Source organism: Macrotis lagotis, chromosome 6 (genome assembly GCF_037893015.1).
Source record: "Macrotis lagotis isolate mMagLag1 chromosome 6, bilby.v1.9.chrom.fasta, whole genome shotgun sequence".
Classification (NCBI taxonomy): domain Eukaryota; kingdom Metazoa; phylum Chordata; class Mammalia; order Peramelemorphia; family Peramelidae; genus Macrotis; species Macrotis lagotis.
In genome coordinates, this window is record NC_133663.1 from 222151187 (window position 1) to 222166113 (window position 14927).

A 14927-nucleotide genomic window follows, 5' to 3' on the forward strand; every position below is an offset into this window, starting at 1 on the left:
TTACTTGATTACAATTTTGCTGTTACTGAATACATTGTTCCCCTGTGTGTTGATACTGTATTTTATTACCCCCTCCCCTTTGCAAATACTATGGTAGGTGTTATAAGCAGCCAGTATAAAGGGGATAATAAGATTGCAAAGAGGAACCTAGAAGTCACAGACAAATTGTCTCATAGATCAAAGGAATATAATTTACAAATTGTAAGCTATAGAAACTTCACAATCTGATAATATGTGCTGAATCAGAAGAAGCCATCCAGGTTCTGCTATCAAGATTCTTTGTCCTTTGATATGAAAATTCCAGACAAAATCCAGGTAGTGACCTAGGCTAGGACATCAGAAAGGTGCAGATAACTGTGAGGTGATGATTTTTAAATTTTACTGGTAACTTTGAGATAATTTAGCTCTGTTAATGAACTTAACGCTAAGTTGGTATAGATCTGTTCACCCCCAAAATCCTAAAATAAGTGACTTCAACCTCCTTTCCCTTGGCATTCTTTCCCATCCATTGGGTCCTTCCTGCTGAGTACTTTCAAATCTAATTCTTGGTTACATGAGTCATTGCTTCCTGCCTTTCCTCATTCTTTTTTTATGCTTCCTGCTTTCTTTTCTTCACTATCTCATCATTTTCCTGTCATTTAATCTCTCTATTTTCCTCTTCCCACTTCTCTCTGTATCCTCTTTGGTTACCAAAATTTAGTTACCATCCTATTTCCTGCTTCCAATCATGGTTTTTCTTGGTGAGTAATCAAAGAACCAGGAGTTTCTTCTGCTACCATTTTATAATTTCATAAATATCAATTAATTTTTTTTCACTTCACCTTATTCATCTAAGTCTTGCCAGGTTTTGGAAACCATTCCCTTGATTGTTTCTTAAAACACAGTAATGTCCTTTCATAAAAATATGATGTGATTTGTTTGACCATTACCTAGTTGATGAGTATACACTCAGTTTCTAATTCTTTGCTGACACAAAAAGAACAATTGTAAAATATTTTTGTGTCTATAGTACTTTTTCTTTATATGTTTTTTAAATCTCTTTGGGTTCTAATAGTAGTATTGGTAGGTCAGTCTTATAGCCCTTTGGGCATAGTTTCAAATAATTCTCTAGAATAGTTAGTTGTTCAGACATTCCTCAATTAATGAACATCCTTTTTGTTTTCATTTCTTTGCTGTAACAAAAATAATTGCTATAAATATTTTTGAATATGTGAGTCTTTTTTTTATCTCTTTTAGTATTTATTGGTGGGATAACTGGGTCAAAGTGTATACTTAGTTTATTGTCTTTTGGGTTCCAAATTGCTTTCCAGACAGACAACTCATTCATAGCTCTGCCAGTAGTGCATTACTGTGCTTGTCCTTCTGTATATTCACTGACCAAAATTATCATTTCCTTTATTAGTTGTCTTTGCCATTATGATGTATTGTATGAAATGCAACCTCGGTTTTTAATTTGTATTTGTCCATTTATTTATGTTTTGGAACATTTTGTCAATTGACTGTTGGAGGCAGGTAGCTTGAATTTTTTATGATAACTGTTTATATCTTTTAACCTTTGAGTTCATTTTTGTGAATCACTTTGGTTTTCAGAATTTCTTATTTTGCGGTTTTTTGTTACATGCATTTTTTTAATTTGTGAGAAGAGTTTTTTTGACTTTTTTCAATTATGAAATTTTATGCACATATTTTCCTCCTGCTTCGTTGTTTCTTTTCTAATTTTAGTTGTTTAAAATTTTTTTCATGAAAAAATTAAATTTTTTTAACATAAAAATTTTTTTCATTTTATTTTCCACACTGTTCTCTGTCATTCTTTTGGCTGTGAAATCTTCCTCTTGCTGGAAAAAGATACTTTATTCCTTGTCCCTCTGATTTATCTGTGAAGGGAACTTCTTATTTTTAAGAATTATGTCTCTTGCTGTGGACATTATGACCTTGCAATGTTGATCTTAATCTAATTTATTTTAGACTATTTTCAACTTTTTCCTGAAGCTTTTGCTGGGTAGTGGGGTTTGACCTTTGTAGTTCTTGTTTGGGTTTTATGAATGGTATTTAACTCCTCTATTCAGCTGATTGACCTTTTTGTCTTGGAATCATTTAACTCTGTTTGCCTCAGTTTTCTTATTTGTAAAATGAGCTGGAGAAGGAAATGGCAAATGACTTTAGTATTTGCCACAAAAACCCCAAATGGAGTCATGAAAAGTTGGATATGTTTGAAAAAAATGACTGAAGGGCAATAACAATAAATTATGTTTACACTTTTCCTCATCTTAACTCTGTATTCCTGATATAAATTCAACCTAAGCATAGCGTATAATTTTTCTATGTTTATATTTCCTCATAGATAATATTTTATGTCAATCTTTATTGGTTTGACCTATTAAAGTAGTTTGGTAGGATTCCTTTTTCTTCTTTTTAATGTAATAATGGAAATAATTTTTTAATATTTGATTAAATTTACTTATAAATCTGTCTGATCCTAGAAAATTTTTCTTTGAGAGCTCATTTATGGCTTGGACTTTTTCCTATATTGGGTTTAAATTATTCAAGGGAAAGAATTTGAAATACAGAGTTTTAAGAATAAAATGTGAAAACTTGTTTTTACATGTAATTGGGAACACCTAAAATGAAGATTTCAAAAAATATATTGTCTTAATCTGGACATTTTATATTTTTATTAATTTTCCATTTCACTTATTAGTTTTGTTAGGATATAAATTGTTAAGATTAGTTTCTGAGAATTTCTTTTGTTCCATATTCAGTGGTTATAAATTCTTTTTTGAATGCTGGTGGTTTAATTATACTATTTCTTTTAAAATCATATGTTTTATCTGATTTATTTTTTTAATTTAGAATTATTGTCAATTTAATATTTTGAAGGGTGTTCATTTTTGTGAATCACTTTGGTTTTCAGAATTTCTTATTTTGTGGTTTTTTGTTACATGCATTTTTTTTAATTTGTGAGAAGAGTTTTTTTGACTTTTTTTCAATTATGAAGCTATTGAAGGATATAAATTTTCTTCTAAGAACTATTCAAGTTACATCCCAGAAATTTTTATGTTTTTATATTGCTTCTTTAGTGAAATTTTCTATTATTTCTATAATTTGTTCTTTGACCCACCAGTTCTTTAGTGTTAATTCATATCCAACAAATCCAATTAATTTTAGACCTTTGTAGGTCTTTTATTTAACATGATTATTATAAAAATAGTGATCACTAAAGATTATGTTTAATATTTGTTTTCTGTATTTGAAGTATTTTATTCCCTTGTATTGATAAACTTCTATAATGGTGCCACATATAGCTTACAAATATGTATAATTGTGTGTGTGTATACATATATCTTTATATGCTTTGTGTATATTTCTGTTGACATTGAATAATTACTTGAGATCTCCTTTTTCTTAAATGTTCTAAAATTCTTTCATAATAAGGTACCAACAGGAAAAAATCTCAGTTGCAGATGGATTTACAATATAATTTTATCAGTATTCAAGAAAAATTAAGCTATACAAATTCCAAAAAAATGGAAAAAGATGTCTTATAACCATTCATTTTAATAGACAAATATGATCTCAATTCCTGAGTAAAGGAAGAAAATTAGATCATTATCATTAATGATAATGCAATAACATTTAACTAAAATATTAACTGATGAAACAAATTTTTAAAAACTTCACTTCTGAGCAGACTGCCTTTTTACTTGAAATTAAGACCTCTTTCAACATTTTGAAAACATCCTAATATTTTTAAAATGTCATATGAGTCTAGTAATAGATGGAAAAAAATCCTTTGACAAAATATAGCACTTATTTCTGTTTTAAAAGAGTGGAGAAGTGGTGATCTGGCTGATTCTGAGTGGTTCCAGGGAAGATCTAGTAGTGATAATAGATGTAGAAAGCTAAATTTTGGTTTAATGTAAGAAAAAAAAATTAATTAGATAGAAAATTCTTTTAGTGGAATGAATTTCCCTTCACTAAATGTCTTCCAAGCAGAGATCTGAATTAAAGATTCTTGTTCTTATATAGGTTGATCTAGCTGTCCTGAAGTTCTTTATAATGCTGAGATAGTATGTACCTTATTTCCCATTTGTTTTTTTTCCTAAAACTTTCATGTGTTTGGTTTATTATTGTCAAAATCATACCAGAATTCAGGGTTCAAAGAATTTAAGCTTTAAAACAAAAGAGCAGAAAAACAGGACCTGATATCCTTTTCTAAATATCAGGATTTATTGCAAAAGAAAAAAAAGGAAAACCACTAACAAGCCTAAATTGTGTGTGGAAACATTTGAATCTAACATTTAAGTCTTTATTGTTTTCTAAACTGCCTATAAAAGAATCTTTCTATGAAAAATTTCAAAGGAGTGCTCAAAGGAGAGCTTCCAAATAGCTACTCTTCTTGCTTCTAAACATTGAAAAATTCTCGAGGAGGCATAGAACGAAAGTAATAATAAAGATAAAGAGAAGTTAGAGTTTATTATACTGAAGATGGATAGAATTAATTTGGTTGTAAAATTTAGAGAAATAATTTCTTCAGAGCAATGTGTTCATGTGATTTGTTTTTCTTTTAATAGAAAAAAATTCATACATTGCCATGTTCTCCTGCATCTACGACACATATCAGTTTGCCCAACTTAAACAATAACAATCCAGTTATTCTTAAAGATGGAATTGGTATTCCTGGGACAACTGCAGTTATATCTACAGGTAAAAAAATTGTGTGTGGAATTGCTTTTCTTATATCCTTATTTTAAGTGTTAATTTTCTCTTAATGGCTCTGAAGTGAAGGGAAATAATGTAGTTTCAAAATAGATTTAAAGTAATTTATCTTATTTTTTATATGCACTTAACTAAAAACCCTAATTGATGTAATGTATTCTAAACATAAGAAAATTTCTTGATAATATTGAGTAATAAAATTGATACAGTACATCCCAGTGTATCAGCAGTATCAGTCCTGACAGGAGGCTTCCCAAAGAATCATATGTTCATGAAATCAAAGATTTAGAGCTGGACACATCCTTAAATACCAACTTGTATTCTTCATTTTACAGATGAGCAAGCTCAGTATCAGAGGTTTTTTTAAGTTTCTCCAAAGTAATGAATAGGACCAGCAAAAAAGAGAAAGAACAATCCACCTGACTAAGAGGGGAAAAAAAGGATAGGAATCCATAACCAGATAAAAGCAGGAAAGAAGAATGGATGGACAAATCCTAAAGGGAAAGAAATAATAAAGAAGAGAGAACAGGATTGATAGGAAAAGAGCCAATGGGAACAGGAATACCTTAAAAAAGAAGATAAAAGTACTTTAAAAAATGTAAAGTAACACAATACTTTCTTTGTTATCCATCTTTTCTTTCTACTAGACCCTTATTCTTTGCTCCATCATTCCTATAATCATTTGGTCCCTCATTTTTGTCTGTATTCTTCATACAAATCTATTCCAGATTCTACCTCTAGAACCTAGAGCCATTGTGCTTTCTACTTCTCCCTTTTAGGGCTCGTTCCTCTTTTCCATTGTGCCTCACTCTCAGAACAATAACAATTATTGCCAGTGTCATAAAGTTCAGTGCCCTTTCCTTGATAGGCTGCCTTCTCTCCTCTACCCTTATTTACATATTAGTGACCTTTTTTCCCTTCATTTGCTGGGAAATCTCTTGCCTGTGTACATGCCCTTCCATTCCTCCACCCCCTGCCACCGCCTCCTCCTTCAGGCTAAAATCCCAGACTTCACCAGTATAAAGTAATCTCCCTTTACACTAAACCCCATCCCACTACCTTCCTTTTCTCCCCTTTTCACTTTTTCCTTCTTACCCATTCTTTTGCAGCTTTTTCTCTACTACTTGAGACCCCTCATGGCTAGTCATGATTTGATCCTAGTGAATCATTCATTTCTCTGTATTCCTTTGCTTCTCCTCTCATTTCAAGAACTCTCCCATGTTGTAATATAGTCATTCCTCAAGAAAGGAGTACTCACCTATGGCATGACTGTTGCCTTTCAGTTGTTAATGGTTGCTGGTTGCCTGCTTTTATTCATTCTTCCTGTATTTCTGTTGTTTGGGGTATTTGTGATATAAAGAATCTCTTCATTTCTATATTGTTTCCCCTAAAAATAGTTTACTCCTTTATTTTATTAAATGTGTCCAACTTTTGTCTCATATGGTTTGGTTTAGATTTGCAGAATAGGTCACACTGGGCTATATTCTGTGCTCCAGGGCTCTTTAGCACACATTATTCCATTACCTCCTTTTTCTAGTTGATGAGGAATAATCTTGCATTATTAGAATGTCCTTTCCTTTATAGTTGGTTTTTTTCTTGATGGTTTGCAAGACCTATCATTTCTGAATTAAATTGTTAACTTTAACCACAATAGGTCTCAAAGTTTACAGCATTGGCTTTTTTTTCTGAAGGCAATCTGGAGTTTCATTTTTTATGTTCAAAAGAACTCAATATTTTTATTTTATTTCCTTATTGTGTTAAATTTTTTTGTCCTGTCATATTCTTCTGGGAAACCTATGATCCTTAGGTTGTCTCTATACCTCTTATCTTTGAAATCTGCATGTTTTGCTTTGAATAATGAGTACATTTTCTTTTCACATTATTGATTTCTGCTTCTCAACTAGATTGTCTTTCATTTATATAAATTTACATTCCAAAACCATTACTGTCTTTTGTTTTTGTTTGAATATTTCTCTGACTCCTTAATTTATTTCTATTCTCTTCAAATTTTCTAGAATTCAATTTCTTTAATAAAGTTTATTACTTGATCTTCTTGGTTACATAGTCACCTTCCATTCTTTCCTCAAGAACTTCATTTTATTTTTTCATGTCTTCTTACTGATGTTTATATATTCCTTTTGGAATATTGTTTTTTCTTTGTGTCTTTTAGTTGCTCTGGACTTAGATTTGTGGTAACTTATGATAGTGGCCCTGCTTGATCTTGTCCTCAGTCTCCTCTGAGTTCTTACGTTGATCTATGTTTCCTGGCATTTGGCCCTTTCCAGATTTTTGAAGTTGGACCATCAGGCCCTATCTGGTATCAATGCCAGAGTGCTAGGGACCTCTAAGGCCCTTACTATAAGTTGACTGGGCTTGACTAACTACATTTAGCCATGCTTTTTGTCATCATTTTAGTCTCTTGTCACTATTTTCCCCCCAGCCTGGAGTTTTTCTCGAGGGAGTTTTCTACTCCCATTTTTTCTGGATTTAGCCTAGCAGGCTACACATATCCTTGACCTTCTCTAGGTATATAGGCACACATTTCACTTGAGGGGCCCCTTCTATTCCTCTTGTCCCATCCAACTTTTCTCGTGTGCTTCTGTTTACTGTATTTATTTAATCCCAATTTGGTCTTGTTTGAATGTCAAGTCTTTTGGGGAATAGTTTGTGGGAATTGAGTAACCAGAAAGTCCCAAATTAAATAATATATTAAAGAAGAACAATTTTAGGGCCTACAAGAATTGTTGCATTGGAGAATAAGACTTGGCTCTCTTGATTTCCTATTTTTTTTTTAGATGCAGATTGGGGCAGTGACTGGAATATTGAAAGTTTGAAATTACAAAATCCATGGTGCTAGAGGAGAGACATGCCAAGGAGTTTTTAAATTTATTTTTCTTTTTCCTTCTTCTAAGCATTCACATTTTTGTCAAAGGTACTATCATCTTCCTGGTCTACCCAATTCATAATCTCAGAATTATCTTTGTTTCATTACTCCCTCTTACTCCACATATCCATTTGTGAAATCTATCTCCGTTTACCTTAACAACCTCTTTTTTGATCTTTTCTCTATGCTCACACAGCTGTCCCTTCATCACTCTTGCTTACATTATTGCAGCAGCCTCCTAATTGATTTTCCTGCCTCAGGTCTCTACACACTCCAGTTAATCCCACATATTGTTCCCTAAGTAATTTTACTTAAACAGAAATATGATTTTCCCTTTCCTACTCAGTCAACTACCATAGCCTTCTTTTGACTTTTGAATATAAACTCCTTTGTTTAACTTTTAAAACCCTACAGAATATGCTACCAACCTTTCTTACCAGTCTTGGATATTCTCCCCTCCCACATTTTATGGTTCAGTCAAAATGATCTTGCTATCTTCTCTTCTTCTTCCCTACTTGATCTTGATAGTTCTTATGACTTCAGCTATTATCTCTATGCAAATAAGTCCCCGATTTATTTGTCTAATCCTATCTTTTTTTCTGACTTATGATCATGTATTTCTAACTGACTCTTGTAATTTTCAAGCCAGATATCAAGAACTAAATAATTTCCTGCCCCTTCCAGGCTCCAGTACTTCCCGTCTCAGTTACTGAGTAAGATGTAATAATCTTCATAATCTTCTGAATTTACCTCCATGTCCAGTATTCCTCCTTCTCTTCTGTGACCAGTACTGTTATGTAGACTCTGATGACTTCTTATCTAAGGGATTACAGTAACCTGATGGTTGGTTGGCCTGCTTCTTGTCTTTCCCCACTCCTATTTCTATTCAGATGTCCAAGTCAACTCTGGTGACTACTTATGACCTCCAAACTCAAATATAAAATTCTCTTTGGTCTTTAAAACCTATTATAATCTGCCCTCTTGCTACATTTTCATGTTTTTAAAAATTTCTCCTTCCTCCCATAGACTCTGCCATCTAGTGGTAGTGGTATTCTCTGTTTCTTAGATAAGACTCCCACTACGCTGACTTCGCTCTGTTTATTATCCCTAATTTTTCTTGTATGTATGTGTGTGTGTGTGTGTGTATTTATGTAACTTGTCTGTACATAGTTGATTGCATATTGTCTCCTCCATTAGACTGAACTCCTTGAAAAGAGAGACTGTCTTTTTATCTTTCATTGTACCGTTAATGCTTAGCATAAGTGAATTTTACATATTAGACCAAGGGTGTCCAAACTTTCAGTCTTCTGGGCCATGTGTATAGTAGTTATAAATAAATATCGATACAATCAATATTAGATTATCTTGGCAAGTTTTTGTTGGACAGTACAGTTCATAAGACACTAAAATGCTTATTGACAAAATTACTGTATATCAAAATCATGTGGTAAAAATAGTGAATTTCCAGTGGGAAGACACTGTTACCTTCCTCCTCTATGTGAAGGTTTTTGATTTACTATTTTGTTTTCTTAATTTCTACAAGATTTTAAAATCCTACCTGATGTTGTGGGATGGTATACTGTGGTTGACATCATCTTTTTGCTTCTCTTTGTTGTCCTGGTTTTGCTTTTCTGCTGGAGATCTGGAAATGTGATGCAGAGAGAATAACCTTGGGATGATAGAATACTTACTGTAAAGCTATTTTATGTAATTTACTTGAGAATGGGCAGGAGATATATGAAAAAATAAATACTTGATAGGTTTGTTTGTTCTTTTAAGGATGAGAAGATATGGGCATGTTTTTAGTTGACAGTAGGGAGGGAGTCATTGAAGGTAAAAGGACATGAGGATGATAATAGGGGAATTCTGCTAGAGAAGATTAGAAGGAATAGGATCTAGGGTGCAGATATGGAGTTTGCCTTTGGCAAGCTCCAGATTCAACTCATCATCTTAGTCTGGAATTGGAGGAAGTAATATGGGAGAATGTTTGAGAGAACTGAGCTAAGTAGAAGAGGAGACAAGGATGCTATAGGCTAATGACTTCAGAGTGAAGAATGTGGCAAGTTCCTCAGCAGAAGGGAGGAGGGGGGTGGTGTGGAGGGATTAGGAGAGAAGAGGAGAAGTTTTAGACCAGCCATAGTAGAAAGTGAGATAGTGAACTAATTAGGGAGGAATATAATAATTCCTTTGATGCATTGAGAGCCTAGTGAGATTAGTTAACATACATCTGTATTGTCAACATGGTTCCTGATCTCTTTCACTGCCATTGAGCAACATTTTAATAGAAGTAAAGGAAGCAAGTGGTAGAAGTAATCCAGAGTTAGTTTAGTAAGACTTGGGTTGTAGAGTTGCATTTTTTCCCTATCTGGACCTGGTGAACAAACATGTAACCAATTCAGGTGTAAATGACCAGGGAAAGAACCAAGGGTTGAAATGAATATTGGCCAGAATGAGAACAGAGAACAATTTTTGTGCTCATAAGACATAGGGGAAAATGAAAGGAATTTGAGAATTTGTGAACAGTTGTGATGATTGCAAGATTAATAGTTTGTGAATATCTCCATGTGTAACTGCAGTGGACTATTGGAGTAAGTCATGTAAATTGAGTAGACTTGAGGGATTAAGAGTTTTTGAGACCAAAGAGTATTCTGATTCCTTCTAATTGACTTGTGAGTGTTAGATGTATTAGTATTAGAGAGGATTGTTGGGAGCATTGTCAATTAGGAGGAAATCAGACCTTGGTGAAGAAGATGGAAAAGGTGATAAAGGAAGAGATTTAAAATGAAGTTTATTAATTACGTAGAAAGTATTCAAGAAGGCATAGTGAAGAGGGAAGACTAAACTAGAATGGGACATTAAGGAGGTTGGACTGAAGTAATCCTGAATAAAGGAGTGGGCAGTTGGGAATGGCAAGGAGGTTCTACTTCGACAGGTTCAGAAAAACTGGGGCAGTGAGATAGTGTAAGAAAAGGGAATATTCTAATCTAGGAGTTAAATTAGCAGATAATCAATTATTGGAGAAGAGATTTATTTAAAGAAGAATATGATTAAGGTGTTCAAAGCCCTTTCTTGAGATTCGGCTTTATGGCAAGCGGCTGTTTATATGTCCTGAGAGTGAGTGTGTGTGTGTGTGTGGGGGGGTATCTATCTGTCAGGAATTGAGTGGAGGTGGATAAGGAGGTTAGGTCCCAGAACAGTCCTCATTATACAAGTGGAAAGGCAGAGTCTTGTCTGTTAACTTTTCTCACAACATTTTCCCCTATTTAATTAGCTTCCTTGAAAAAGTAAAATTGAGATTTTATATTAATACCTACTTAAATGCATAAACACAACATAGGCATATCCTATCCAACATCACAAATTTGTTCTGTATAAGTGTGATGGATAGAAAAGGCCATTAGGAACAGTGTTAGAGAGGGAAGGAAAAAGATAGATTCTTTTCTCATTCATTAGTACCAGCTGGCTGCCATCTTTTAGTAACCTGCATTCAAAATACTGTGAGAATGAGAACATAAAGAAATTCCTCAGGGACAGGGAGGGGAGACAGCTGCCTCCAGATTGTTAAAGCAGATAAGTTTTGTCATAATAGATAAATGGCATTATTACAGAACCATATTAGTTGGGTCACTTGAGTATGCCTATGCCAATTCACATGACATTTTGGCAAAGTTAAGAACAAACTTCCATGGTCTGAATCCTCCAATACTATTTGTCAAATCAAATTATTTCAGCAGAATTAAAATGACTTATTGTGTATGTGCATTAATAATTTTTCTGTGATTGTTCTTAGACTTGAATAGTATAATGAATATTGTATAAATATATATAAATATTTTTATAAATCTTAATAGCATCAAAGTGGTAATAGAAATAGTTGATATTTGATAAGGGTTGGCTCTAAGGCTGAATTTATGATATTAAATTTATTATCAAATGTCTATATATATATATGTATGTATATATTTTTCAGTTTGTGTCTACGTGAACAAACATGGAAACTCTGGACCTCACTTGGATAAGAAAAAAGTACAGCTCCTTCCTGATCACTTTGGCCCAGGACCTGTTAACGTGGTACTCCGTCAGGCTGTCCAGGCTTGTGTAGATTGTGCTCACCAAGTTAAAATGGTTTTTGGATTCCTTAAATCAGGACATCATGGAGGAGAAATGATAACTGGTAAGACCAAGTCTTTATGTTCTTAAAGACATTTAGCTTGTGTGGTATAGCCTTTTAATTAGTATTGACAAATACTGTCAGTTTATTTGAATTATAGTTTTAAATGAGGAAGTAGTATAAATAAAATTCAGAGGGAAGTAGTACATGGTCATTTAAAAGAAACTTATCCCACTAGATTGTAAAATATGTCTCTCTTTGTCTTTTTAGATAAAATGCTTTATATTAAGCAAAATACTTTGAACTCAGTTCATTCATCATAAGTAATTGGTTTCTTTATTTATAATCTGACATTACTTTTACCTTGAGTTAAAACAACTTAGGCTAGGATATCTTTGACAGTGTTCTAGTATAAGCTCAAAATAAACTTTTTATTAAAAAAATTATATAAGTGAAGCAAGAATACACATAAAGGCATGCTCCCACCTACCCCACCCCCAATACCTGAGGGTGTAATCCCACCTTTGTACCATCTCATTTTCCTGGAAATAGGTATGGAATTTGGTTTTTAGCTTAACTCATTTCCTTTATAGGTCAGTTGCCAGCCTAAAGCCCACATTGGGGTGAGTCTCAGGCACCCTAGCTTCTCAGAGCTTCCTTGTCAGGCAGCTGAAATAGCCAGCCTAGAATCCTGGCTCTGGAATCACCTTAGCATGGCTTTTCTCCCTCATCTAGAGCTGAAAAGGACAAATAAAATAACCCAAGACAGATACCCCAAAGCATAAGAAAAAACAGGGTAAGGTGAGCCCTTCTTTCTTTCTTAGTTCAGTTCATTGAAGCCCATGAACTTAGTGATGCCACTGAGCAGAAAAAGTGCACAGTCGGAAGAGCAATAAGGACCCCAACCTGACAGTTTAAAAGATACCATCTATACCAACTGTGCACAGCCAAGCAGACTGTTCCTAGCCATGTGGGGGGCGGGGGGAGACTATCTTCTTCCAGGAACTAGACTCTTGCCTTTAGGTGATCTAGCCATTCTTCAAACATCCTGTTCCCATCATTTGAACTATTTGCCATCTCTGCTAATGGCAGGGAACATCAAATAGGCAGGGGAGCATCTTAAATACTGTCCTGGCAAGACACAACATTGTCCTTTTACTTGCTTACCTCATTGTGTAGAATAAATTCTCAAAACCGTCACTGTTGCACTGAAATACAGTCCCACATGTATAGATGAAATCACTTTATTTCCAAATAAAAATTTTGCAGGTTCAGTGAAACAAGAAAAAATTCACAAAATTTACCAGATATCTAATTTTATTTATCCTTAGCTTTAAAAGGTTTTCCTTCAGTCAAAAAAAAAAAGAGGAAAGACAAAAGAAAACTGACCCCCTGTTATGGAAGGAAATGTAGTCCACATTAAGTTTTCCAAACTTTGTGAAACCCTGTCCACAGGGATTTGGGAATTGGAATCAACTAGTAATCATCCCTCTCTCCAGTGGGAAAACTGTCCTGGATGGTAATTCTTCCATGATTCCCTCAGGGCATGAGGCTGTTCAACTGGGGTCTAGATAAAAAAGTGTCCCCTTCTACTCAGGCTACACCATATTCTTTTAGAGGTTTTCTTTTACCATTGAGACCTCATTAAATTTTTTCTGGATCCTTATTTCAAGGAGCACCCCAAATTCGCCCATGAATCCTTGCCACTGAAAGGTAAACCAAATGGATTTCTAAACTATCACAAAGAAAGTATAAGACAAGTTGGCTCATATTGAGGAGCACATGAGGTCAATGGCTTGTGGATTTTAAGCACAGGTGTTTTAACCTAAAAAAGTCATTGAGCATTTTGCTGTCACAAAAGGTTACCATTCTTAGATCTGTTTAAATGCAAATATGTGTGTGTGTGTGTGTGTGTGTGTGTATTTATTGTATATTAATGTATATTTATTTTATATATATACACATGTTTAGTAGGTCCTTCTGGATATATATATGTATGTATATACTTATATATGTATGTATATTTGCTATGCATCCTAATGATGTAGAATCTAGTTTTCTCACATTAAGCCTATTATTTGTGATATTTGTATTCATTACCACAAAAAGTATCAAAATGATCCAGTGAATAGAACAATGGACCTGATGTCTGCCTGGGAGATGGCTTCAGATGATGACCTTAGACAATTCCTAGCTGTGAGGCCCTTGACTTTTATTCACTTCAGTTTCTTTAAATGTAAAATGGAGACAATAACAACACCTATCTCACAGGGTTGTAGTGAAGATTCAATGAAGTAAATAGTTTTAAAGTGCCAGTGTTTTAAATGCTTATTATTCCCTTCTCCTTTCTGCCCATTCCCCATCCCCCCTTCAGATAACCAAGCAATTGGCAGATGAAAAGTTTGCAAAATTAGATGAATTAAGAGAGAACAAATACTAGGAGGGAAATAAATTCTATATTTGCTCCCTAAAATACATATTTTTTCAAATTTCTCTAGAATTTCAAATTCTAAGGTACCTAAAATTAAAAATCCTAGGCATAGAAGTTCTTCAGTGGTCTCAGCAAAGGGGAGGAGTCCAATTTTATTCTACTCAAGGCATTGCTTTGTATGAAGGATTATCTTGCCTCTAGTGCCTGAAGGTCAGATATGCTGTTTATATACCCCCCCCAAGTTCTATGGAACTCTTAAGGCTTTTTGCCATTGGCTCAATCCCCCACCAGTAGTGATCCCTCAATTTGAAGGAGTTGCTAACCACTTACCCACTTAACTTTTTTGTAAAGGAACATGTACTTCAAAGATTTAATAAAAAATATAGGGCATAACTCTCACCTACATCACCTCATACTCTGAAGGGATTTGGAGTTATAATTTATTTTCTTTATAAAATAGTCCCAAGTTTGAAGCCAAAAGCTCCCCTTGTGGGGCGGCTAGGTGGCGTAGTGGATAAAGCACCGGCCCTGGAGTCAGGAGTACCTGGGTTCAAATCTGGTCTCAGACACTTAATAATTACCTAGCTGTGTGGCCTTGGGCAAGCCACTTAACCCCGTTTGCCTTACAAAAAAAAACCTTTTAAAAAAGCTCCCCTTGACTTTGAGTCCTAGACACCTTCACTTTCCCTTGTTATGAACTGAAGAAGGAAATGACAAATCACTGTAATATTTTTGTCAAGAAAATTCTAAATGGGGTCATGAAAGTCTGATGTGATTAAAAATGA

General features: G+C 34.0%; 1 protein-coding gene across 5 annotated transcripts in view; it reads left to right on the forward strand.

Annotated features, from left to right (window-relative positions):
• Nucleotides 1-14927, forward strand: part of SCML2 (Scm polycomb group protein like 2) — a 150397-nt gene that overhangs the window by 113530 nt on the left and 21940 nt on the right. For all 5 annotated transcript variants that reach the window (XM_074192332.1, XM_074192335.1, XM_074192334.1 and 2 more), the window contains exons 9-10: nt 4572-4704; nt 11571-11774. In XM_074192332.1, coding sequence (XP_074048433.1) covers nt 4572-4704; nt 11571-11774 — 337 coding nt within the window. The remainder of the gene's footprint in view (nt 1-4571; nt 4705-11570; nt 11775-14927) is intronic.